This window comes from Anthonomus grandis, chromosome 5, assembly GCF_022605725.1.
Source record: "Anthonomus grandis grandis chromosome 5, icAntGran1.3, whole genome shotgun sequence".
Classification (NCBI taxonomy): domain Eukaryota; kingdom Metazoa; phylum Arthropoda; class Insecta; order Coleoptera; family Curculionidae; genus Anthonomus; species Anthonomus grandis.
The window spans coordinates 34,575,565-34,603,472 of record NC_065550.1 but is presented as its reverse complement, the minus strand read 5'-3'; the positions used below and the strand labels follow the sequence as shown (position 1 = coordinate 34,603,472).

Here is a 27,908-nt window from a genome sequence, read left to right as displayed (position 1 = left end):
ACTCAACCAGTGTATCTCAAAAATTAGGAAAATTAGCTTTTTTGGGAGAACCGTTAAAAATTTCAAAATTTTAATTTTAACAGTCGATTTTTTAGGCAAAATTGGCAAGAAAAGAGGGGTCGCTTGACTAGTGGATTTCAAAAATGTACAAAATTAGCTTATTTGGGATAACCGTTAAATATTTCAAAATTTTAACCTTTTTAATCGATTTTTAAGGTAAAATTAGCACAAGTCACTTGACCAGTGTATCTCAAAAATTAAAAAAATCAACTTTTCCAGGAGAATCATTCACCATATCAAAATGTCAATACCACCACTCGATTTTTTAGACAAAATTATTCGGAGCTGTCATGAGACCAGTGTACCTCAAAAGTTAATTCACCTGTCAATATCATATATCAAACTAAATTACATGCAACCGAGCATACACGCAGATAATACATTCGTAAGTGACCGTACACTACAAGATTTTTTTCTCCTTTTTGTTTCAGCAATGTGCCTCGAGACAAAACGCCAGCAGCAACCAAAACAGCCACCCGAACGACATCTATCGACCACTCGTGTGATTGCTCATAGAGCACGGACCTCTTTCACTCACTTATTTAGGTATACCTCTTTATTGGACTCTCGTTTTATTTGTGTAAATACGTTTTTTTTTTACGCGAGAGACTTTTTCCTAGTTTTATATTTTATTTTTAGGTTAGGTTTGTTCTCGTTTTATCATCCTACCCCATTATATGAGACTTATAGGTTACGGTTTATAGGAAACACGTGCTTAACTATAGTATATCCTAGTTTTCGATTGGGTTTTTATTTAGCAGGTTGGATCAGGTGAAAAAATGTGATTAAAGTAAACAAGTCCGGAGGTACATGATTTCTGTGCGAAAAAATGTCCTTTCTAAATTTTAAGTGTGAGAGAGAGCATGGAAATAATTAATCCTTCTTAATTAAGTTTTTAATAGAATAATTGACTTTTTTCTAAAGGTCTAAAAGACACACCTTAACTCAAACAAACCTTCTTGGACAAAAGTGAGGTTTCAAGAGTCCTCAAAGTGCATTTTTTCACCTCTTTCACCCCCAAACAACCTTCCTCCTCCTCCTCAAATTTCAATTTTGCATTTTGAATATGTAGGTCTGTGATATACATGTATTGTGTGCGGTGAAGTGAAACATTTAACAAACAAAAAAAAACTATTTTATTTTACTAATCTCGGCATTGAATGGATGTTAATTAATTAATTAAAAAAAAAATAAAAAATTCGACGCTTTTTTGACGTAACGTGTATTTTAATTAATTAAAGTAGGACCAAGGCGGGCGTGGCAGTTTTTATTAAATAAAATTTATTGTAAATTTGGTGCGTATTTAAAGCAATACTTCTTATTCATTCATTTTTTTCTTCTCTCGGTTCTGTTCTTAAACTTTATCAAAATCATTGGTTTAGTGGTTTTGGTAAAGCATCCTTTTCTTTTACGTGGTGTTTTGTAAAGGACAATCATACAGGTCTTTTATTTTATTATATATATATATTTTTCTTGTGTGAGCATTTTTACATAAAATTATATTTTTTTTGTTAAAAATTAATATGTAAAAATGACCACTGATTGTAGTTGAATATGAGGCTTTAGGAAACGTTTATTTTGGAGGGTGAGGCAATGCAAGGTTTTCACCTAGAGTAAGGGAAGAAAAGCATCGAAAGGTGTTTAATCAAGAAACAGTTAATTTGAAAATAATTTCTTTATGAATATTTTCCAAAAAACAAAGTATAAGGGTCATATATTTAATTATTATAGGGTCAGACATGTTCTTACAGATCGATGATGGTCACGAATTGTCAAACAAAAGAAAATTGTGTATTTTTTTTAATCGATTTTGCAAATGTTAATGTCAAAGGTTTACAAATTTAATTTAATTAAGGTCAAATATAATTTATATCAAAGTAATTTTGAATAAAAAATCCTTTGGGATTCAGAATTTCACGAGTAATTAAAGAGAATTTGAAAATTTACCCGTTTTCTTTAAATTATCTCAAAAACAAACTATTAGGCTTTTAGGAACAAATACAAGAAAGAATTATTGAATAAGTATTTTTTAGGTATTTTTATCATTCAAGGGTCATGAAAATTAAGGAAAATTTGAGATCTGATTGTGGGGAAACTAATGATCCAATCCTCAAAATTCAAATGGAATTTTCATACCCTGGATCTTCTGAATCCAATGAGAGTATCGGGAAAGTTGTACCTCTTATAGTTCCCGAGATAATGATGAGTAAGAGAGATCCAATAATTATTTAAATTTCGAATATTTCGAAGTCCTAAAGTTTTACTTAGATTCCAACAAACTTTTGAATTCTTGTGTTCTATAAGATTAAGTTTTGACGTAAAAAAATTTTTTTTTTAAATTACTAAGGCCTATAAAAATTACATAAATCGATGCGGAACAGAAATTGTCAAAGTGTATGTCATTTTTCTTATTTTTTTAATTACTTTGCAAAAATTGAGGTCAAAAGCTAACAAATTTAATTTTAATGGGGTCAGTTATTAAAACCAGGCATTTTGAAACAAATATTCATTAGTATAATTAATTTTACAGGTTGATATTTAGTTATTCCACGAACATTCATATTCCACGAATATGTATACAATTTTTTTTAAAATCAGCCTTTTTCTTCAAATTTTCTAAAAAACAAAACGATAGAAGAAATATAAAAACAAAAAAATTCACATATTTTTCTTATACAATATGTGAAATTTTTTTGGATTTCCTAGAAAATTTGAACATATAAGAATTGTTTAAAAAATCCCTTTCTTTTTTAATTTTTGTTAAAATGATCTTTAAGTCACAATGAACACTTCTAAAGTTGTAGGGTCAAAGGTTGACAAATTTAATTTTTATAGGCTCAAAGATCATTCTATAAACTGATAGAGGTCAGGAGTTTTTCAACAAAAATTCGTTCTTACAGAAGTTTTAAAATAATAATTTTTTTATTTTCTCAAAAACAGGTTCCAAAATTAATTATTTTCTTTTTTTTTTCTAATAAGTATCGAATTGAAATTCAGATGTTTGAATTGTTCTAAAATCATGTAAAAAAGGAGAAAAATGTCTATTTTCTAAAAAAAAATTAGAGTTAGTTGCATCATAAAAATTAGACAAGTAAGAAAAAGTTTCATTTAAATTTTCCAGGCAAGGCAATTTTTCTAATTAATATTATGGGGTCATATTGGGCAAATTGATTATGGCCACGAACTTTCAATTGAAAATCTTCAAAAGAAATTCTGTTTTTTTTTTTCAAAAAGTATGATTAGCGAATTCAAAGCATTTAATTTATTTGGATTTTTTAAAAACGAGGATTATAAAAATTATATTTTTTGCATTTTCCTGGATGAAAGCTTCTAGGCAAATTAGTAATAATTGTTCTAACTACTATGGGGGTCATATTACATTTTACAGGTCGTTGAAAACCATGAATTAATTTTTATAAATCGTTATAAAATATGGAAAAAATTGGATTTTTTAAAAGCAAACTCTATGGCTTATACATCAATAAAAAAAACACATTTTATTAAAAAAATTTAACAAGGTCCAAGACTTTTAAATAATTGTGTTTTAATATTATATCGTGAATTAAGACTAGGGTCAGGAATATACAGTATGGTGACTTTAACTGGAATAATTTCAGTTAAAACTAATCAAAATTTATCTCGCAAAATTCCTGAGACTCGTCGATTTAACAAGATAGTTTTTGTATTTTTTCACCTACAGGGGGGTTCCAAATTAACCCCAACTGTTTTTTTTTTCAAATGGAAAGCCACTTTTTTAAAACTCTCATTGAAAAGAGCCCTTCTTCTTGATTAAATTGCCCTATTTACTTTTGTGATTATCTAAAGGAGAAATACGAAAAAAAATAAAAACAATTAAATTATTAAAAGTGGCGTTTAATGTATAAGATGCTCAAAATGAGCTACATTTACTTGTTGGCAAAGCCCAAGACAATAATAAAATTCGTTTTTGACATTTTCTAACACCTATGAAGATATTTGTTGGATTTCTTGCCTAATACGTTCTTTGAGTTCGTCTAGCTTTTCTGGTTTGCTTATATAAATTTGACTTTTCAAATGTCCCCACAGAAAAAATCAAGTGGGGTTGGATCGGGAAAACGTGCCGGCCACTCGATTGCACCCCTTCTACCAATCCATCTGTTTGGAAAATTGTCATCTAAATACTGGCGTACATTACGGGCATAATGTGGGGGAGCACCATCTTGTTGCATCCAGATTCTTTCATCATACATACCTGGATCGAACTGACTCGGATATAAGGCACGTAAGACTGGAACTAGTTCATGTTCAAGAAATTCTAGACATTTTTCCCCAGTTGAAGAATATGGGCCCTTTAACTTGTATGCCAGCCCAAACATTAGTTTTCTGGGGATATTGTGTACTAGTTTCCCTTACCCAGTGTGGGTTCTTGTCAGACCAATAGCGACAGTTCTGCTTATTAACATGGCCATTTAGGGTGAATGTAGCTTCATCAGAAAAAAGGATCCACTCCGAAGATATGCGATTTTCGTCAATGGCGTTTATCATTAATTCACAGAACTGAACTCTGCGATCTGGATCGTCTTTCAATAACTCTTGAACGGGTTGCATTTTATAAGGTCGTTTGTTTGCACTTTTTAAAGTTTTTAGCACAGATTTATGATGAATAGAGTTTTCGCGAGCTTCAGACTATTGTTAAAGTGTTTAACAAGCTTCACATGCGTACCAAATATCAATTTTTTACTCCTTGTCTTTTAAAAGAGCTTTAACAAACATTATCTAATTCAAAAAATGAATTTTTTGGATGCAATTTGCCTCTATCAATAATTGAATCAAACTATTTAAAAAAACTTACGAACCTTTTGAGAGGAACCAAATATACTAAGAAAACAAAAACTGTGTATCAGTATGTTATATGAGACATACCGGCGCATCGAAAAGTTTCCACCCCGAATTTCTCCAAAATTACGTAAAAAATCAAAAAAAGCGCGCACTTGTCGCTTTTGATTTTTGGGGGATAAAATAACCTCGCATTTATAAATATTTAACATCAACCCTTACGCGGGGGTGAAAGCTACCCATAAAATTTTAAATGGGAACTGAACTCGAGTGATACCTCATTAAATTCATGTGGTTTATAATAGCGAAGTTTTAACTTGCTGTTTTCAGATTCTGTGATATCGCAGCTTGTCAAAATTTATAAAAAAATATTTTGTTTTATAATTAATTAATTATTTAGTCAGTCATTCTGGCTGTTTTCATCGATTTTAGAAGACCTTTGTCTTGAAACATCCCTCACGTGCCCAACTTCTTGAAATCTGATTTCGATTTTACTAACCGTACCTTGGTTAATAGGTGGCAAATCTGGATATTTCTGCCTGAATAAGTGGACAACCTCTAGCAGAGTACGACTTTTGTCATTAAGATTTCAATTTTGTGGGATTCGGATAAATAAGGCATTTTTTCAATATAAGTTAACTTATTTAACAACTGGTAGAAATTCACTTTAACAGTGACACTACAACAATGTCAGGAAATGTCTCCAATAAAATAAACAAACACGCCAAAAATTTACCAACACAAAATATTTCGAGTCTTTTAATAATTTAATGTTTTTTTTTCGTATATCTCCTTTAGATAATCATAAAAGTAAATAGGGCAATTTAATCAGGATAAAGGGCTCTTTTCAATGAGAGTTTAAGAAAAGTGGCTTTCCATTCGAACAAAAAAAATTGGGGTTAATTTGGACTCCCCCTGTAGGTGAAAAAATACAAAAACTATCTTGAAATGTGAAAAAAAATAAACAAAAATCGCCGGGTCTCAGGAATTTTGCGAGATAAAATTTGATTAGTTTTAACTAAATTTATTCCAGTTAAAGTCACCACACTGTAAAGCCAAAAGTCAACAAAAACCAGAAGTACAATTTTTCTTGTACAATATACGAAGTTTTTGAAATTTTGCGTCTTTATATTTGGAATATATGCGTTTAAAAAAGTTGATTTTCCATATTTTATTTTATTTTGGGGTTTTTAATCGACATTTCGCAAATCGATGAGGATCACGAATTTCCAAAGTGTATACGAGTAAAAAGTGTTTTTTTTGTTAATTACTAAAATGAGCTCGAAAGTTTAATGAATTTAAAAAGAGGTACCTTATGTTCCAGTCGGAATTTTTTTTTCATTTTTATCGGGCACAATTATGAATTTTCTAAGGAAAATAAGCGTCATTTTTTTAAAAGAATCATTATTAATTTGTTTGGATTTTTCAGAAAACAAGCTCATAAAAAATTAAACCTTTCTACTAATTTTTTTTAGTGTTTTTTTTTGTAAGACTTGTATATATTTTTTTTCATTTTTATGGGGGTCAAATAAGTCTTTGTAGATCAATTAGGGACAAAAATATAACTTTTTTTGAATTTTTCACAAAAAAACCTTATAAAAAATAGAGATATTTAAGAATTTAAGATTTTCTAGGCAATTCTTAAAAAAAAATATTTTTTTAATTAATTATGAGGTCTTTAATTTATATTTTGCTAATCGATAAGGGTCACTAATTTTTACTATAAAATGATGAAAATAAAATAAGAAATTTCTTCAATTTTCAATAAAATGAGCCAGTTCAAGTCACACAGTTTTTCAAAAATAGCTCATCAGACCGGAATTTGTCCAGGAAATTAAAGAGTGTTAAGAATTAATTGTTTTTTTTTCATTTTCCAGGAAACAAGATCCAAGACTTGCCAAATATTTAATGTTTTCGATACTATAGATATAATAATAACTTATTTATTGAGTTACCTAATTTTAATAACTTATTAATTAATAATAAATAAACAATTTGCAGATTTAAATTTCTTTAATTTGGATTTTATAGATAGCCAGTTTATAGGCAAAAGGGACATTTAATAAATTAGGATTTTTTTTGATGCCTTGAAGAAATGTTTTTTTTTTTTTGTAATTATAGGGTTTCGAATATACAATTTACAAATCGACAAGGGACGTGAATTTTCAAACTAGGTGCGACATTTTTCTTATCAAAATTAGATAGAATGAACAAATATAATTTTTTTTATTGATTTTTCAGAAAATTAATCAGAAAACATTGAAACGAAAAAAGTGCTACCCAATTCAATTTCAATAATGGTATCTAAATAAGGTTTTTTGAATTTTCTTAAAAAATAGTCAAATTCATTAAATCTGTATTTTCCCGGCCTATAAAAAATTACTTGCAATATTTTGGATACCAATCTGCAGATAGCTTATTAAAATTGAAAAAATTTAAAGAAATATGTTCAACCAAAAAAAATTAATTTCTGAATATAAGAACGTTACCGAAACCTCACAGACAAAAAATTTCATTACTTTTATGGGGTCAAAACCAATTATACAAATTGACGGAGGCAACGAATTTTCAAACAATTCTCCTCGGCCAAGAATAGAAATAAAACTTAAAATTTTAAAATTACATATTTTAATTATGAAAACACATTACAGAAACACATATGTGAATTCAAAAAAGAAATAAATCTGCTACTTTCTGAAATAAGTGGTGTTGCGTAAACGCATCAACGGCCTATAGTGTTAAGTGATATTGCCGAAAACAGTCAGCGTGTAAATAAATAGTGCAACGCTCACAAATATAAATTTGTTTGACTTCTACATACACGACATCTTCTTTGGGAGTCAGTCCTACTGATTACATGTCCAGAGTGATCAACCCTCACTTCACTGGGTGGTTCTAATGGAACTGGTCTAGCGACAAAGTTCTTTGTTTTTAATAAGCGTACGGCGATGAATTATTTAAAATTCAGTTGTGACATTTTATTGTGATTCACCGTGTTGTCGAGTTTCCGGGAATTGACAAGAGTACAGTCTATTGTATTTTTAAATAGTGGCCACCACCATGTCTTACCCATCACACCGATTCTATAATTTGCCACGCCATTATCATGCAAATCTACTCCTACCAGGTATTTATTATATTTGATTGACACTTCTTTTTTCGATTTTTTAATATATCTTTTAGCAGAAGTAAGAGGTTCTACATGATAATGGGTTCTAATTGCTAGACTTGTCTAGACACACTTGTGACAGGCAATTTCAGTTATTCGGCCGGTGATGCGATAACGCATAATTTATGACCTAATTAGGAAAACCCTGGTTCAACTAGGTCCCGGTTTTCAATTTTATAGTGTAGTTTGGAATGTAATTAGTGTTAAAAAAATACAAAACTTTGAAAATAAAAATATTAAATAGGAGTACATGATCCGGCTTTTTAAAAAATTCGTACAAGAAAGCAAATTAAAAAAATGGTTCAAATTTAATTCTGTCGCTTTTGTTCAACCTTGCGTCAATGGTACCAGCCCATATTTCAGGCGAAAAAAGCACTATTTTTTTATAAATAAATCATTAGTGCAGTGTTGCGTATACGCGCATCACTGGCCATAAATGGGTTAATGGGGTTACTAATACACGCCATAAAAAAAATCCTCTTATAACAGAAAACCTTACATTGCCCACCCAGTTAACCCATATATTAATTTCCTAAATAATATAAAATAGCATAGTAAGATTTCCCTATTGCTCCTTCAAATGAATACAAACGTCTTAGACCCTAAACGAATATTGAAATATTATTGTTGAAAAGTACTGTTTTTTAAAATGGCACCCCCTTAGACGGGGGTGCGCCCTATAGTATTTTGTAAATACCTATGTAAAGTTATCATTTTGTATTTTGTACTAGAAAGTGTACTGTATTCGATGATGATGATGAACTTTTGTAATTTGGGACTATTAAAGACTTCTTAGCGGGTATAATATTTGTTTAGGCTTTATTGAGTTTCTTCTTCAATATATATATTATACATTATATACATATCTATGCAATAATTTTAATTTGTACTACATTTAAGGGTTCTTGTTACGAATTTAACTGTAGATCTCCCGTTCCTGCGTAAATGAGATGGACGACTAATTAAGCTTTTTAATTACTATTATTTATACATGAAGACATTTGACTGATCAAGTTACACGTATATAAGTTAAGTGCCTCTCAATATGGTGGTTCAGTATTTTATTAATTAGTTTTAGGTTGCTTATATTATGCTTAATCATTTTATTTTGTTTAGTTTACTAATTTTTTCGGCGGCTACATGGTTTTTGTACTGAATTAAAAAACGTTAACGAAAAAATGTAAATAAAAAAAACTACATAATATGGTTCAGAATACCGGTTAGGAAGTAGACTATGTAAATTAAACGATAAAAATGCTAAAATAATAATATTAATAATAATAATAATAATAATTAATGCTCCCAGAAATAATATTAACAATAAATTTACATGTAAAAATTACGTTTTTTTTATTATTTTATTTCGTTTGAAAGGTCAAAGCTTATAGGTAAGTATCTCTGTATATTAATATGTTGAGTAGTAATTACTGTTGAGGATGTGAGGCCACGTCATAAATTTTTTCTAGTTAAACTGTATTTATTGCAAATTTGTGTTTTTTTTTGGAAAATTGACTAAAAAACCGATCTGTGATGTCACAATTTTTGAGGAAAATTCCTAAAGACCAAACCTAAATTTTATGAACTTTCAAATTCGTAGTTGGTTATCAAAATTTTTTATTATATTTGATCCGGTCGACGTATTACGTCACGATTGTTAGTCGTCTACATTTTTTCATCAGAAACTCATCAAATGGAAACGTTGGATTAACTAAGCCTAATTTGACTCTATTTTCACTATTATAACAATTTATTGTTAAGAAAAATCAATAAGAACTACACACGACATCAGGGTTGGCTTGAATATTATCTCAAAAAAATTCAATAGAAATCCAACACGTCGTTCAATTTTGGACTGTCAAAAATCAATTTATGACGTCAATAACATTAATTTTTTTACCATAACATTAGTAGACCAACTCAGGCTCAAATCAAGGCCACTTTATTAATCAAAAAAAAACGAAATTTAGAAAAACAAGACAACATAACGTAAAAATGGAAAGAACACGTGTTTGAGGACGTCATTATGACATTGACAGCTCACAGTTTACAGGAGTGAGACAACTGCGAAGGAGAATAATTTTTCCGATTTTAAACGAATTTATCGTCATTATATAGGGAGATGTAGAACACGAATTTTCAAACAAATAATTCCCCAAGTTGCGTTTTATGGCGAACTCATCAGAAAAAAACGAGCTTTTTATACAATTTGTGTATAATTTTTAAAAGATGACGTGACATACGCTTCACAGTTTTAAGGAATTACACAGAAGTCTTTTTCAATGTTAAAGAATATCATCAACAACTTGTAGGCAGATGAGGAGAACGAATTTTCAAACAAATCGTATCACAAATTACGCAAGATGAGCCTTGTTTTTTTATGATTTTTTTTCTCACATTTTATCAAAACATGTACCAATAAGAATACACTTTGACCAAGCCTATTATTAAAGAGACAAAGTCAGCACCCAAAAGCCATACGTTTTTAAATTTGAAACATGTAAAGTCATTCATCTATTTGCTTATTACGTGTGAAGTATTTTTTACTCAAGGGACAGTTGACAAGTGAAGGTATCGGCGGTCTGCGTATCTTATTGTACGGTTTTTATTGATATTTAATATTGCTGCAACTATTATTTTCTACTTGCTTAAATGTAGTCAATGCTACTTAAGTGTATCCAATATTTTTAATAAATTCAATATTATCCAAATAAAAATTGTCTACAGATTTTGTCGTTTTATTTGTATTTTTGCGTGAAAGGACAATTTTCTGTTATGCATTAACTACTTCAAATATATTGAATACGTTCATGTTTTCTAAATCCATATACCAATCTTGTTTGACGAACTGCAAGACATAGATGACAACAGGGTGTCAATTTGAGCACTTCCCAACCTTAATATTTTTCTTGCAGTTAAAATGATAGTGTTAAAGACACCGTAGATTTTATTAGTATTTTTAATTAAGGCATATTTTCTTTATTTTGGGTCAATAGTAAAAACTCAAAAATATTTATCTAATTACGACTATTTTGCGGCATAACATAATAAATCCATTTAAGGCACCGGGAAAAAGGTTATTTAGTCTGTATTTCACGGGTATACCGTCGAAGCCGCTGCCTCATAAGCAGAATTTTATTTAATGTTTTAACGATAAGGAAACGAAATACAGAACTGTTTTGTTCGGTAAAAGGCTCTGAGATTTTATATCGAATAGATTTTTTTGTATTTTTGTAGTCAGTCAAGAGTACACTTTTTATGTATCTTTTTTCGGTCTGGGTTTTTTTTTGTTTTTAATTTCGCTAGTTAACTTTTGTAATAATCCCTTGTTCAAATAAAGCATCTTTGTGACTGTTTTACTGGGTGTTTTATTTTTAACGAACCGTCGTAACCACAGTCGACAGATAGGTCATAAGTAAAAACGTGTTTTGGGTGTAACTTTACAGTAATTTTTGATCGGAGAATGAACTTCTTCCAAGTGGTTGAGTACATTCAACCATGTGACAGAGAGAGAAAAGAGACTACAACTCAACTGCCTGTAAGAATATTTTAATTTCTTCTTCCAGGCAGTTGAGTGCATTCAACCATTGAGCTTCAAAATAATTTTTGATAGATGACAAGTGACAGTTTGCAGTCAAAGAACTACACAAAAGCATATATTATCGAAATATTAGAGGTTTGACATTCATTCTATAGAAGGATTAAGGACACAAGGAGAAAGGAAATTCCAATTCAACTACTTGAAAGAAAATAAAATATTCTTCCAGGCAGATGAGTGTATTTAACCATTGAACTTTACAGTAATTTTTGATAGGTGAGAAGTGACATTGACAGCTTGTAGTCAAAGAACTACACAGAAGCACATATTTTCAAAATATTAGGAGTTTGTTATTCATTCTATAAAAGGATCAGGGATGCAAATTTTAAAACAACCCGCATTACACTTTAATGCATGGATAGAGAGAGAAAGGAGATTTCAACTCAATTATTTGGAAGAAAATAAAATATTTTTCCAGGCAGTTAAGTGCATTTAGCCATTGAACTTCACAGTAATTTTTGATAGGTGACAAGCGACATTGACAGCTTGCAGTCAAAGAACTACACAGAAGCGTATATTTTCCGAATATTAGGGGTTTGATATTCATTCTATAGAAGGATCAGGGACACGAATTTTCAAACAAATCGCATTACACTTTGATGCACTGAGATTTCAAGTCAACTGCCTGGAAGAAAATAAAATATTCTTCCAGGCAGTTTGAGTGCGTTTAACCATTGAATTTTACAGTCATTTTTGATAGGTGACAAGTGACATTGATAGTAGCTACACAGAAGCATATATTTATCAAATATTAGGGATTGGCATTCATTCTGTAGAAGAATCAGGGATACGAATTTTCAAACAACTCGCTTTACTCTTTAATGCATTGATAGAGAAAGAAAGGAGATTCCAACTCAACTGCCTGGAAGAAAATAAAATATTTTTTCAGGCAGTTGAGTGCATTCAACTATTCAACTTTACGGTAATTTTTGACAAGTGACATTGATAGTTTGCAGTCAAAGAACTACACAGAAGCATATATCATCCTAATTAGGAGTTTGACATTGATTCTATAGAAGAATTAGGGACACGACATTCGTTCTATAGAAGGATTGAAGACACGAATTTTCCAACAAATCGCATTACACTTTAATGCATTGATAGAGAGAGAAAGGAGATTCCAACTCAACTGCCTGGAAGAAAATAAAATATTCTTCCAAGCAGCTGAGTGTATTTTAACCATTGAACTTCACAGTAATTTTTGATAGGTGACAAGTAACAATAGCTTGTAGTCAAAGAACTAAAGGAAGCGTATATTTTCCGAATATTTTTATTTTATTTTAATTACACCACTCCACAGAAAAAATTCCAATTATTGAGTGGGGGAAAAAAATACAATATTATACAAATTACAATCCAAAACTAGAGAAAAAAAAAGAATACATTATTAATAGCAATAGTTTCCTACAATATTATACAATACTTGAATAAAAAATAATTTTGTTTATGTCTACTATCTAGGAAAAGCGTACTCTTTTAATTTCGGACAAACTGCAGTTGAATATGTCACATTGATCCTGAACAGAATTAAAAGTGTCACATGCTCTACGCATTGGAGAATATTTACAAATATTCGTTCTAGGTCTAGATAGGTAAAATGTGTCAGAATTTCTAGATGATATGCGGGGCACATGAAGATTTACATGTCGTAATAAGTCTGGCGAATCAATTTTATTATTAAGAAGTTTAAATAAAAATTTCGGATCAGCAGATTTTCGCCTCTCCTCAAGACTACTAAAGGGGTACCTTTCTAGTAGGCGTTGATGTGAAAAACCAATTTCTGGGTACACTCCGTCACATTTATATGAAAGGAACTTTAAGAATTTACGCTGAACATTTTCTAGTTCATGTATATGATTCATATAAAATGGTGACCACACAGAAGAAGCATATTCCAGTATTGATCTCACATAAGATTCATTCATCACATAAGCTCCGATTAACAATGTCCTGAATGTGTGGCTGAAAGGAAAGAGTGCTGTCGAATGTCACCCTGAACTCCGTTGATCTCGGGACAGTCTCACTGTCCATAGTATAGTCATACATAATCAGGTTTTTCTTCAAAGAGTAAGAAACAACTTTACACTTGGCAGCATTAAGAGGAAGATTGTTATTTTTGAGATTAATATTATTTTGCAATTCCATACAATCTAAGATACTATTGATGCCATAATACAATTTTGTATCATCCGCATATAACAAACTATTTACAGTGAGCTGTTCCGATATACTATTAATAAATGTGTTGAAGAAGAGCGGCCCCAATATGGAGCCCTGTGGAACTCCAGATGTTGCAACTATCTGAGCCGAACTACGGCCATAACATTCCACGTGCTGAAGACGACCCGTAAGATAAGAGCTAAAAAAGTGTACTAGGTGGGAAGAAAAACCGTAGTTTTGGTCAAGATTATGTAGAAGAATACCATGATCCAGACGGTCAAAAGCCTTCGAGAAGTCTGTATAAATAACGTCAACCTCTGACCTGGCATTTATTGACTCAGATATATGTTCTGTAAGACAAACTAAGTTTGTGGTGGTAGATCTACCTTTCATAAATCCATGTTGACGATGATATATAAGACCCCTCATTGAAGGAAATAAGGCCGAATGAAGAACACGTTCAAAACATTTAGAAAAGTTGTTGATTATTTTAATTGGCCGATAGTTCTCGACGAGATTTTTATAATTTTTTTTGTGTACTGGAATTATCTTTGATGACTTCCAGAGGTTCGGGAAACGTTCTTGTTTTAGAGCCAGATTAAAGAGAACTGTTAACGGTTTAGCAAAAATACAAGCACAATCATATAAGAGAAAAGCTGGTATTAGGGGTTTGATATTAGGGGTTTGATATTCATTCTATAGAAGGATTAGGGACACGAATTTTCAAACAATACGCATTGAACATTAATGAGAGAGGGGTTTAACATTCATTCTATAGAAGGATCAGGGACACGAATTTTCAAACAAATCGCATTACACTTTAATGCACTGAGATTTTAAGTCAACTGCCTGGAAGAAAATAAAATAATCTTCCAGGCAGTTTGAGTGCGTTTAACCATTGAATTTTACAGTAATTTTTTATAGGTGACAAGTGACATTGATAGTTTGCAGTCAAAGAACTACACAGAAGCATATATAATCCAAATATTAGGAATTGGCATTTATTCTGTAGAAGAATCAGGAACATGACTTTTCAAACAGTTTGCATTACACTTCATTGATAGAGAAGGAAAGGAGATTCCGACTAACTGCCTGGAAGAAAATAAAAATATTCTTCCAGGCAGTTGAGTGCCTTTAACCATTCAACTTTACAGTACCTTGTTACAAGTGACATTGACATTTTGCAGTCAAAGAATTACGCAAAAGCATATTATATTTTCCAAATATTAGAGAAGGAAAGGAGATTCCAACTTAACTGCCGGGAAGAAAATAAAATATTTTTCCAGGCAGTTGAGTGCATTCAACTATTCAACTTTACGGTAATTTGTGACAAATGACATTGACAGTTTGCAGTCAAAGAACTACACAGAAGCATATATCATCCTAATTAGGGGTTTGACATTTATTCTATAGAAGAATTAGGAACACGAATTTTCAAACAACTCGCATTACACTTTAATGCATTAATAGAGAGAGAAAGGAGATTCCAACTCAACTGCCTGGAAGAAAATAAAATATTTCTTCCAGGCAGTTAAGTGCATTCAACCATTGAACTTCACAGTAATTTTTGATAGGTGACAAGTAACAACAGCTTGTAGTCAAAGAACTACACAGAAGCGTATATTTTCTAAATACTAGGGTTTTGATATTCATTCTATAGAAGAATTAGGGACACGAATTTTCAAACAACTCGCATTACACTTTAATGCATTGATAGAGGAAGAAAGGAGATTCCAACTCAACTGCCTGGAAGAAAATAAAATATTTTTTCAGGCAGTTGAGTGCATTCAACTATTCAACTTTACGGTAATTTGTGACAAGTGACATTGACAGTTTTCAGTCAAAGAAATACACAGAAGCATATATTATCCAAATATTAGGGGCTTGACATTCATTCTATAAAAGAATTAGGGACACGAATGTTGAAACAACTCGCATTACACTTTAATGCATTGATAGAGAAAGAAAGGAGATTCCAACTCAACTGCCTGGATGAAAATAAAATATTCTTCCAGGCAATTGAGTGCATTTAACCATTCAACTTTACCGCAATTTGTTACAAATGACATTGACATTTTGCAGTCAAAGAATTACACGAAGCATATATTTTCCAAATATTAGGAATTGACATTCTTATAGAAAAATCAGGGACACAAATTTTCAAACAACTCGCATTACACTTTAATACACTGAGAAAGAGAGAAAGGAGATTCCAACTCAACTGCCTGGAAGAAAAAATATTCTTCCAGGCAGTTAAGTGCATATTTTAACCATTGAATTTTACAGTAATTTTTGATAGGTGACAAGTGACATTGACAGTTTGCAATCAAAGAACTACAGAAGCATATATTACCCAAATATTAGGGGTTTGTCATTCATTCTATAGAAGGATCAGGGACGCGAATTTTTAAACAACTCGCATTACACTTTAATGCACTGATTTATTTAATCATTTTAGGCCTAATTTTCATGTAACCATTTATTGTTATCGAAGATTGTATGAAGATCTATTTTCGGAACAGCAATGATTAGTTGTCCTCGGTTAATTTATTTATTTGTTACTTATCTGATGGAAGATATGTTCTACTTTGTAGTAAATTTAATTTTAGTTTTTTTTTTTTAACTGGATAGATTAAGAGAAAGAGTAGCTTTAAGCTAATCTTCGTCTGTTCAGGCAAATACTGTATTTTGCAGGGTTTGTTAAATAAAGACGATTCATTATTATTATTTAAGAGAAACAAAGGGGATTCCAACTTAACCGCCTGGAAGAAAATAAAATAATTTTCCAACAGTTGAGGCCATTGAACTTTACAATAATTTTTGATAGGTGAAAAGTGACACTGACATTTTGTAGTCAAAGAATTACACGAAGCATATATATTCCAAATATTAGAGATTGACATTCATTCTGTAGAAGAATCAGGGACGCGAATTTTCAAACAATATGCATTACACTTCATTGATAGAGAAGGAAGGGAGATTCCAACTCAACTGCCTGGAAGAAAATAAAATATTTCTTCTTGGCAGTTGGGTGCATTTAACCATTTAATTTTACAGTAATTTTGATAGGTGACAAGTGATATTGATAGTTTGCAGTCAAAGAACTACACAGAAGTATATATTATCCAAATATGAAGTGTTTGATATTCATTGTATAGAAGGATCAGGGACACGAATTTTCAAACAATGCGGCAGAGAAACCAAAAAGATGCCAACCCACCTGTCTAGAAAAATATTTTAATTTCTTTCAGGTAGTTGAGTGTATTCGACCGTTTGACTTGTTTGTAATTTTTTACAGCAAAACAATTAATTTTTTAAATGCCTACCTACCGGCAGACCAAGAAAGTGAGCCTTGAAGCAAACACTTTTTTCTGCATAATTTTGAACCTAGACAAAAATTAACTTGATTTTTCAACCACAAGCAGATAAAATATGAAAACTTCCCTGGGTTTTCCACAACGTTTAATAACCAGAAAATGAGACTTTAAAATAAAACAAAAAAAAACCCAATTTAAACTAGTAATAAAAAAGCTAATTTCCAAACGATTCTCCTCATTGATGACCGACAAACTAACCGAAAAATTGCTCACATAAAAACCGGATCATAAAGCCACATTTTACAAAAGGAGAACGCGCTCGGAACGTCGAATAAATGGATGCCACGGTCGCGCGTTTCCATATAACAACTACGACACACAAGTAACGTCGAGGTTCGCATCATCGACCCTATACGCGAGCCCGATCCATTCGAAAACGATAAATGTCAAAGCAAATTACTTGTGAAATGCAGTTTGAGTTGGCCATTGTAATGGACTCGTTCGTCACCTCGACCGCCGCACCACCATATCCAGAAATAACAGGTGCCGTAAACGCGCTTTATGCCATTTTAACTACCTCCATCCCGTTCTCTCTTTATTCGTTACCTGACGAGGAGGAAATTCGATTTTGATTTGCCATAAAATTGGTCGTGTTTTTAATATCAACCGAGATAACACCAAAATTAGTTCGGCTATTATCCAGTATGTCCAAATCGGTTGAGGATATTCGTTTGTATTCTTGTTATTGTCCAATGTCGAAAGTATGGATTTAAAAGAATGCTTTTTGCAACGGCTGATTTTGACAAATCGTCTATAACTTTTAGTTTATCGGGTTGCTAATTTATGTTGTTTTAGAGTTGAAAGTACAGGCTGAGTTTTCAAAATGTTGAAAACCATCGGTGAATAACGGACCACATCCTGAATGGAGGATGTCAATACTAAATGTAAAAAACACGTTCCATGATTAGTGAAACCATGTTTGAAAATATTCACTCACTTGAAATACTTAATTCATTTATTTGTAATTTTTTTTTTTTTAAATTCGTGTGATCCCAAGTGTTTTCCCTTATTTTTCTCTGTTAAACGTAAGTAAAGCAATTAATAAATATTTTTGCTGTTCATTTGAATGCATGTTTACAGTATATTGTCCAGAGCCCAATTTTAAAGCTTAGAGTATCTGGGATATTCTAGAAACTATGAGATTATACCAGAAATCAATTGTTGTATTTAAGCCACTAGAAATCAATAATTAGTTGCCAATAAGAGTCAAATTATTTTGCTTCTTCCAGGCACTCCAATAAAAAAAACATCAATATCTTAATTAATAATGTAAGGATTTCAATCATTTTTTCAATAGTTAATTTAAGAGTCCTTTGAGCATCCTAGAAATCAATAAATATTATATTTGAGCTACTATAAATCAAGATATTCAGATGCCAATAAGAGTCAACTTATTTTATTTCTTCCCGGCACTTCAGTGAGAAAAACGTCAATATCTTGATTTTTAGTTTATGGATTTTAATCATTTTTTCAGTGGTTGATTGAAGAACCTTTGAATTAGTCAAGAAATCAATAATTACAACTTTTTAATCACTAAAAATCAAAATATTCAGTTACCAATAAGAGTCAAATTATTTTGCTTCTTCCAGGCACTCCAGTGAAAAAATAATCAATATCTTGATTACTAGTGTATGTATTTTAAAATTTTTTACAGTAGTAACTTGAGCAGCCTTTGAAGTATCCTAGAAATCAATAACTACAACATTTTAGCCACAATAAATCGATATATTCAGCTGCCAATAAGAGTTAACTTATTTCATTTCGTCCAGGAACTCCAGTGCGAAAAATATCAATATCTTAATTTCTAATGAATGGATTTCAAACATTTTTACAGTAGTGACTTGAAAAGCCCTTGGAATATCCTAGAAATCTATAATTACAATATTTTCAGCCACTAGAAATCAATATATTTAGGTGCCAGTTAGAGTGAAATTATTTTAATTCTGCCAGGTACTCCAGTGAGAAAAATATCAATATCTTGATTTGTAGCGCATGGATTTTAAAATTTTTTATAGTAGTGACTTGAAAAGCCCTTGAAGTATCCTAGAAATGAATAAATCTAACATTTAAATCACTAGAAATCAAGATATTCAGTTGCCAAAGAGTCAAATCATTTTATTTTTTGCAGACATTCCAGTGAGAAAAATATAAATATTTTGATTTTTGCTATATATACTTGATATTGAAAATACAATTTTTTAATTTACTAGCCGACATTATAAGTCATAACCTGGAAACCAATTAAAATAATCTCGTATTTTTTTCACGTCAATATTGTGGGATTCCTAAAAATGGATAAGTAAATGTCTTAGAGTGTGTTCTGATAATGTCACCTGTCAAGAATTGATTAACCGTGAACCAGTTGAGAGCTTTGAAATGTTGGTGCTTTTTGTTTTGAAATTCGTCTCCTTCATCAGTTTATCTAATGATTAAATATTTAAATTTCATAATTCTGGTGTCAGTTTTAAACGTCATTTCTCAACAACTATGAAATGTGAATGAATTTCATTGTCTTTTTGTCTTATGAGTTTTCAAATAAATTTTTTCCAATTATTTACTCTATTGAATTTCAAAATAAAACACACCAACATTTCAAAGTTCTCAACTGGTTCACTGTCTATCAATTCTTCACAGGTGACATTGTCCGAACACACTCTAAGGCATTTTCTTATAGATCTGCACGCAAAAATCCTATACAACGCGTAACCTATTGAGTAATTTAACTGAACCTTATAAAAATATTCCCCCCAACTAACCTCAAGCCTATTAAATTCCCTTGTCGTAGAAATTCAAGTGTAAATGATCGTCTGTCTATCGCTTTGATGTCGATATATATCCTTCAAAGCGGACCATAATCGGATTACATCCGTCTCGCTGGCCCCAGAGATGCACTACTACGAAAGGAAAACCACGCATGATTGACACCGAATTTAACACACATTTCGGGCGGTATTTAATTGATTTAACGTGATCGTGAAGATGAAGGGACATTTATAAGACGTTAAAAACACGTCGATTAATCGCATAAAAGCGATTCCGGGAAGTTACTACATTAAAGGAAGCGTAAAACGAATTTGATGGCAAATAGTCGTTTTTAAACTATTTGGGCCATTAAGTTATGCATGACTAGGGAATGGAACGTTAGTTCCGCATGAGTTGGATATGTAAACGTTACAGTCGGCTTATCAGTTTTGTGGTGGCCCGGTGATACGTACGAATGCCTCGATTCGCTCGGTTTTTCTTTGCTTGATGAAAGAATTGTCATCAATGGCCGCCAAAAAAAAATTTTTAATTATATATTAAAATTCTTTAACAGAGCTGTCATTAAAAACTTACAAATCGATTAATAAGATGAGTTTTCAAACATATGGGGCTGTTTTCTCACGTTTTTCTGATAAACCAACATTAGCTCTGTTTCTGCTCAACAGCTTGTTATACAGGGTGTTCGAAAAATAGACGGAGATATTTCAATGGGTGATTCCTTGTAAAAAAATATGAGAAAAAGTTTGTATAGACATAGGTCCGGAAATGCACAGTTTTCAAGATACAGGTTGATAAATTTTGTATGTAATGTATGCACGTGCTTACAGTAATTGTTAGGCAGCGAGATGCCTATATGCAGAAGGGTTTCCCCAACGACAACTTCCACATAGTAAAACCTTTTAAAGCGTAGACCGTAGATTACGGGAAAGAGGGTAGATTTTCTTATTTATTTTTCGTGATGTTTTTGACAATAAAGTTACTTAGGAAGTTTTGCTATTCCCACCAATGATAGAGGTCGGCCGAGGTTCGTAAGAACTGAGTTTGAGGAGGCAGTTTTACGTACCGTGGAATAAAATCCTGGTGTAAGTACCTGGACTATAGCAGCTCGATTAGGGGATATTCATTCCAATAGCGCTGTGTGGCAGGTTCTCTCCGACAACTTTTGTATCCGTATCATATTCAACGTGTGCAGGCATTATTACCAAGAGATTTTCTGCCCCGTTTGCGGTTTTGCCAATGGTATTACGAAGAAGTTAATAATAACAGAAATTTTAATAGAACCATACTTTTTATGGACGAAGCTGGATTTCGGCGTGATGTTATTGTTAATTTTCATAATACTCATGTATGAGTGACGAAAATCCCCATGTTTACGTACAATGTTGCCACCAAGAGCAATTTTGTTCAAATGTGGTGTTGTTGGTGACAATTTAAATGGACCTTTCTTCTTTATTCTTAGATTAAATGGCGAATCTTACTTAGAAATTCTTCAACAAGAATTGCCCGTATTGCTAGAAGAAGTTCCTCTGAATGTACGTAATCAAATAACTTTTACTAAAATGAGGAAGAGCTCCATCGTGCAGGAGCTCCTCATCATTTTAGTATAGCGGTTGGAACTCATGGGGGAACCATTTGGGGAAAATTGGGTTGGAAGAGGTGAACCAATTCAATGGCCACCTCGCTCCCCTGACTTATATCCAATAGATTTTTTTTATGGGGACACCTTAAAAGTCTGGTTTATGCTATTCCCATACAAAAAATAGAGAATTTTAGCTCGAGTGCGTCGTTTAATGATTCGTCGAGTGAGAAGGTGTACAGAAATGGATAGTGGACATTTTCAACATTTGTTGTAGTTGTTGTTGCAATAAAAAGCTCCTAGGAATGTTTTTGATTTTTTGTTTTCCAAGGCACTTGTGATTTTTTTACCAAAAATTAATAAATCAATTTTGTCCAGTGGCATGTAAAACGGTCAAAAATTAAGTGACATACAAAAAAAAATACGAGAGGCAAAAAAGTTGTATTTTTAAATGCTTATTCAAACAAACAAGTTGAAAAGCAGGCAGTGGCGTACATTTTTTTGCCAATAATATTTGCTCTAGATGTCCCCCAGGACGCCACTAGACCTTATAATTTTAATCTAATTAGGGCTAAATTAGCCTCTTAATACAACAAGTAATACTGCCAAATTTCAAAAGAGTCGAGTAATTTTTTTTTTACATTAATAAAAAATTAATATTTAAAAAAAAATGTATCACCCTGTAACTTGAAAACTGTGCATTTCCAGACCCATGTTTATAAAAACTTTTTCTCATATTTTTTTACAGGGAATCACCCATTGAAATCTCCGTCTATTTTTCGAACACCCTGTATAAATGGTGGGTGAATCACTAAGTGTATTTATTTTCTATTAATCAAGTGATCAATCATAAGCATAGATTAACGGTTTGAAAAGTGACTTGCATGGTCTGTCTGTGATGTGATTACACGTCTATAAAACGAGAAAAATAAGACTTAACATGATCGTATAAAGCCACTTAACCACTAAATGGTCTATAAAGTAAACATAGCCAAAACAAGACATTAATTTCATTGCGTTGCTGGGGTAGCGTGAAGATGACTTCGCCGATGGGGCGAACCTTATCAGACCGCATGCCGAGTCCCTTTCGCACATTCCGACCCCGAATGTAATCAACTGTGCATGATGAATGTCTCGCATTAACGGCCTTTTACTCGCCCGGACATCAGAAAACTGTTCCATTATGAATCCGGCCTTATTAAGGCTTTAACAAAGCTATGATTTATATATTTTCGGGGTATGAGTTATACGTAGTTTTTGGGTTTCGGGGTTGGGTTTCCCTGGTTATTCAGATTACCGGTTCAACTGAAATTGAGCCAAAAACTAAATGAATATTTTACAGTGCAGCAACATAATTTTTACAATGGTCAAAAGTACTAGAATGAGACTAATTGCATATAAGATAATTTAAAATTTTGAGTTAAGCATACGACAGGTAGAAAGTTTAAAGAACAATTAAATCATTTATTACAACATTACAAGTTAGGAATTTCGATACACTATAAAAATACTTGACAATTAAAAATCTCTTTTCAACATCCTTTCATTAACTTGATTTTTTAAGCAGCATGACTCTTAACCCTCAAATCCATTCTTATGAATCCCACAACAATGACGTAAAAAAATATGAGAATATTTTAATTGGTTTTTATGTTATGACCAAAAATGTGGCCTAGTTATTTTTCTCGCTAGAATGTCTGCAAAAAATAAAATAATTTTATTCTTAATGGCAACTGAATATCTTCATTTCTAGTAACTTTAATGTTAGAATTATTGATTTCTGGGATACTCCAAGGGCTCTTCAAGTCACTACTGTAATTAATTTTAAAATCCCTACACTAAAAATCAAGATATTGATATTTTTCTCACTGGAGTACCCGGAAGGAATAAAATAAGTTGACTCTTATTGGCAATTGAGTATTTTGATTTCTAGAGATTAAAATATTGTAATTATTGATTTTTAAAGCTCTTTAATCAACTATTGAAAAAATAATTCAAATCCATACACTAAAAATCAAAATATTGTGATTTTTCTCACTGGAGTGCCTGGAAGAACTAAAATAAGTTGACTCTTATTGGCAGCTAAATATCTTGATTTTTAGTAATTCAATGTTGTAATTATTGATTTCTAGCATACTTCAAAGGCTTTTCAAGTCAATACTGTAAAAATTTTTAAAATCTTTACACTAAAAATTAAGATATTGATATTATTCTCAGAGGAATGCCTGGAAGAAATAACTTAATTTGACTCTTATTGGCATAAATAAATATCTAAATATCCTAAATATCTTTATTTCTAGTGGCTAAAATGTTGTAGTTATTGATTTCTAGGATACTTCTTTTTAATATAAGTAAATACCTTAGAGTATGTTCTGACAATATCACCTGTCAAGAATTGATTAACCGTAAACCAGTTGAGAATTTGAGTATTGAAATTTTGGTGTGTTTTGTTTTGAAATTCGTTTTCTTCATCACCTTATATAATTAATAAACATATAAAATTCATGATTCTAGTGACATGTCAAGTGTGTCAGTTTCAAACATCATTTGTCAATAACTGTGAAATGTGAATGAATTCCATTGTCTTTTTTTAAATTTTTTCTTTTATGAATTTTCAAACATTTTTTTTGCAATTGAGTAAATAATTGGGAAAAATTAGTTTGAAAATTCACAATACACATCAGCCTATAAAATGAATATTAAATTTGAAATTTGAATTGATCATTCTAGGCACAGTTTCCTAATTTAACAAATTAAATTTGCGTTTTTTTTTCATTCATTTTATTCATTTTCCAAGCATTTAAAAAATATTAAAAAATTCTGGAAATTAGCAATGTTTAAAATACAAAAAAGTGAAAGGTGACGTGTAAATAAAATAATGTGTAAAATAATATAAATGATCAAAAACCAATCTTGTTTTTTTTATTTAAAAATTCTCTTTGCCTTTAAAAAATTACGAAAAGTAGTGAAAATATGAATGGAATATTACCTTATTATTTATCGGTTACTTCGACTATTAAAAAAATATATATTTAGTAAAGAGATTTATTCATTAAAAAGAAAAACTTTCTACAATATAAAACACTATATATTATGACTAATTACAAAGTTACACATCTACAGATGTGTTGTTTTGGTTTTATTTAATAGACCAGACATTCTGCTGCAATAGAGTATAATTCTGGCTATTCCTAAATCCTGCAAAGGGGAATATACAGGGTAACCCAAATTCAAGCCTCATTATAGGAATTTTTGTGTGACAAAAAATTTAATACTAAAAAATTCAGCGTTTTACTAAAGGAAACCTTTGACTTATAAATTAGTCTTTTTAGTTGGTACAAGAAAAAAATCCACGTTCAAAGTAAATAATTTCCAAATTATTTTTGTTCCAAACTCGAAGGTACATTTCACGTTTCTCAACGGTACGTATGCATTTTATATGGCATTTTCATGCAAAAGGGCTCTATAGAGCTAAAAGTGGTATCATTTCTCAACTCGCCCTCCTTTAAGGAAATGAACGTGGCGCAACGAACAGTATGCAAAAGTCACCTTCCATTTGGCCCGTATCAGATAACTCGCGAAATAGTTTAAGGAACAATTTGTATCGCATAAAATTCACGTGAGAGTTTATGAAATCAGATGGAATTTCTTCTGCCGGTTTTTAAAATTGAATTTTTTCCCTTATATGGCAATTTTATGTTCGGAACGCTTTTAGTATAGTTTTATAGTATATAAACCGCGCGGGACGGGAGGTGGGGTTAAAAAGCCATTTTTAGATTAAACACGTTTCGCACATGGGGTTACAAACAGGTCTCGTAAAACGACCGTTTTATTCCTGTCGGGACTGCTTACGGAAACCCCTTTATATGTTTTATTAATCTGTCATAAAACATTATTTACCAGTTGTAAAATTTCTATATTAAAACGCTGGTTTATGGTGACGGTTACGTGAGTGAAAGCTTATTAAACACTAGGGTGGAAAAACGACTTTTTTCACTCTAGGGAGATTTAATTATATTAGAGAGTTAAGTATTTTAAATTTAAGCTAAATAAAAATTTTAATATACAGACCGATTGAGAAAATGAATTTTCAAACTAACCACTGTTGAAACTGGAAAATATCTTAATGTACAAAGTCTCATTTTAATCTGTATTTTGACTTTGATATTATTATTGAAAATTACTAATAATTTATCAGTTTTTATTATTTAATTTATATTTTGCATGACACATGTATCGTCGTACCAAGCTAATTTGGGTAACTAAGAAAAACACCGCAAAACGAGTTAAGAAAAACAACATGATTGGTGTAGTAAAAATCGTAATTTTTGATGTTAGAATGCAATAAACGCACTTAATTTTGGTTTCAATTTTTTTTTAATTGAATTAATTATACTTAATATCAGGTCACGTATTTTATTCTCCTGTAAAATTAATTAGTTGACGTGACACAGGGGCGGTACACAGCCATCTTTATAACCGAATTTTGAGGTATGTGGCTTGGTGAGAAAAAATTATTATATTACTGTTAACGTGCTAATTAATTTTCCATAGAAACAAATGCAATTTCAATTTTATTGCTACTTTTTCAATAAACTAATTTTCATGACGCATACACGGTACAAACGGCCTGCTAGGCTAATTTGGATAAGAGAAATTAGTAGAAAAGACACGTCAATTTGACCAGGTCATGCATTTTATTATCCCATAAGAATATATAGTTACACAACTTTAAGACCAAAATTCGAGGTGTGGCACGTATATGGGTCACGTGTCCTGGGAAGAAATAATGTTTTTAACTCATTCTCGGATACTATGAGTGCACTTTTCTACCAGTGAGTCCTGCATACTTGGAATTTTATTGAGTATATGCAAATAACCACATTAACCATTTTTTTAAATTTAATTTTGATTGATTATTGCAGGGAGAATAAAGATATACATACCAACATTGCATACCGTGAAATGGGGTGAATTTGATTTCGCGGGACGACTTTGATCACCATATCAAAATATTTTACATTTAAATTTCCCACGCATATTAAGTGCCGATGTTTTCCGTTCGGTAAAAAATCGTATTCAGTAGTGGTGTAGCTAGTGATCCATGTGCATGTTTTTTGTCAGTTAAACGTTTTTTTTTGGAGTTTGCGGCTCTCAAACATGTAAGTAATATTTAGACAAAAATATAACCTTCCAAAATTTGACTGCTATTTAAAAATACATGCAAATTGTGGATATGTGCGTGATATATTTAGTATCCTGAATATCTTGTAATTTTATAACCTCAAAATGAAGTTTGCGGCGTTACCGGATTTTGTCAAATTTTAAGATTAATCGAATGGGGTGAAATTGATCAGCAGATTGTAAAGCTTATATTATTTTAAGGGTATAGTACTACTAGTAATAATAATATTTTTGGTTTTAGAATATTGACATAATGCCGAGAGTTTATAGGAGAAAAGTTGGGGCACGAAGGTACAAAGACTACGGTCAAGAGTCCATAGAAAAAGCGTTAGAAAAGGTCATAAATCAAGGGTGGAGTTTACGCAAAGCTGCAAAATGGTTCAAGATTTCTTACGGGACCTTAAATAATAGATACCATGGGCGTCATGCTAAAAGTAACTGCGGGCAAACCGTTTTTAGCTCCAATGAAGAGCAATCAATTCTTAAATGTGTTGCTATTTGTGGCGAATGGGTATAATTTATTTTAATTTAACAGATCTAAAGATAAAATACCTCATGCGGTTGAACGAAATCTTATTTCTTCTTTTGAGGCAAGTGGCATAGTCCCTTTAAATCCAAACCGAGTATTAGACAAGCTGCCTAGAGAAGATTTTAATCAAGACCAAGCGCAGAACGTGTTGGTAAATTACTTACAACAACAGAAATTTTCAAATGCTCCAACAAGACGAAATAAGAAGAGAACAAAACTTGATGTTCAGCCAGGGAAAAGTGTAACAGCCCAAAATGATTCCAACAGTTCAGACAGCGACGTTAAAGAGCCTATAACAAATGAAAATTCCGACGATGACATGACCGCCGACGATCTATTTATCCAGTTGCAGGAAAACGAAGAAATTTGGAATAATAATATTTGGAAGTGAGTCAAAGTAAGATCAAAATTGGGACATTTTTATTTGCAGGTTTAAGTGTTGGGGGGCATGCAAAAAAGTGTTAGCTATCGTTACATAGCTACAGTTTAAAATTTCAATGAAAACGAAGTTCTGGGAATAAAATCTGTCGATGGAAGAAAAACTGTTTTTAAACCACAAGAAGGCGACGAGTTTTCCATAGAGTTGGCAGATATAATTGCTATTTTGCCAGAACCTGCCGCTGAATGCGTCAAAGGTCAAATCATTTATCAATTCAAAAAAGCAGTAAATATTAAGGAGA

General features: G+C 31.5%; 1 protein-coding gene across 4 annotated transcripts in view; it reads left to right on the top strand.

Annotated features, from left to right (window-relative positions):
• The window catches only part of LOC126736922 (semaphorin-2A), a 713,174-nt gene extending 703,788 nt beyond the window's left edge, over positions 1–9,386 (top strand). For all 4 annotated transcript variants that reach the window (XM_050441559.1, XM_050441561.1, XM_050441558.1 and 1 more), the window contains one exon: positions 492–9,386. In XM_050441559.1, coding sequence (XP_050297516.1) covers positions 492–566 — 75 coding nt within the window. In that variant the 3' untranslated portion in view covers positions 567–9,386. The remainder of the gene's footprint in view (positions 1–491) is intronic.
• Positions 9,387–27,908: the final 18,522 nt, after the last annotated feature.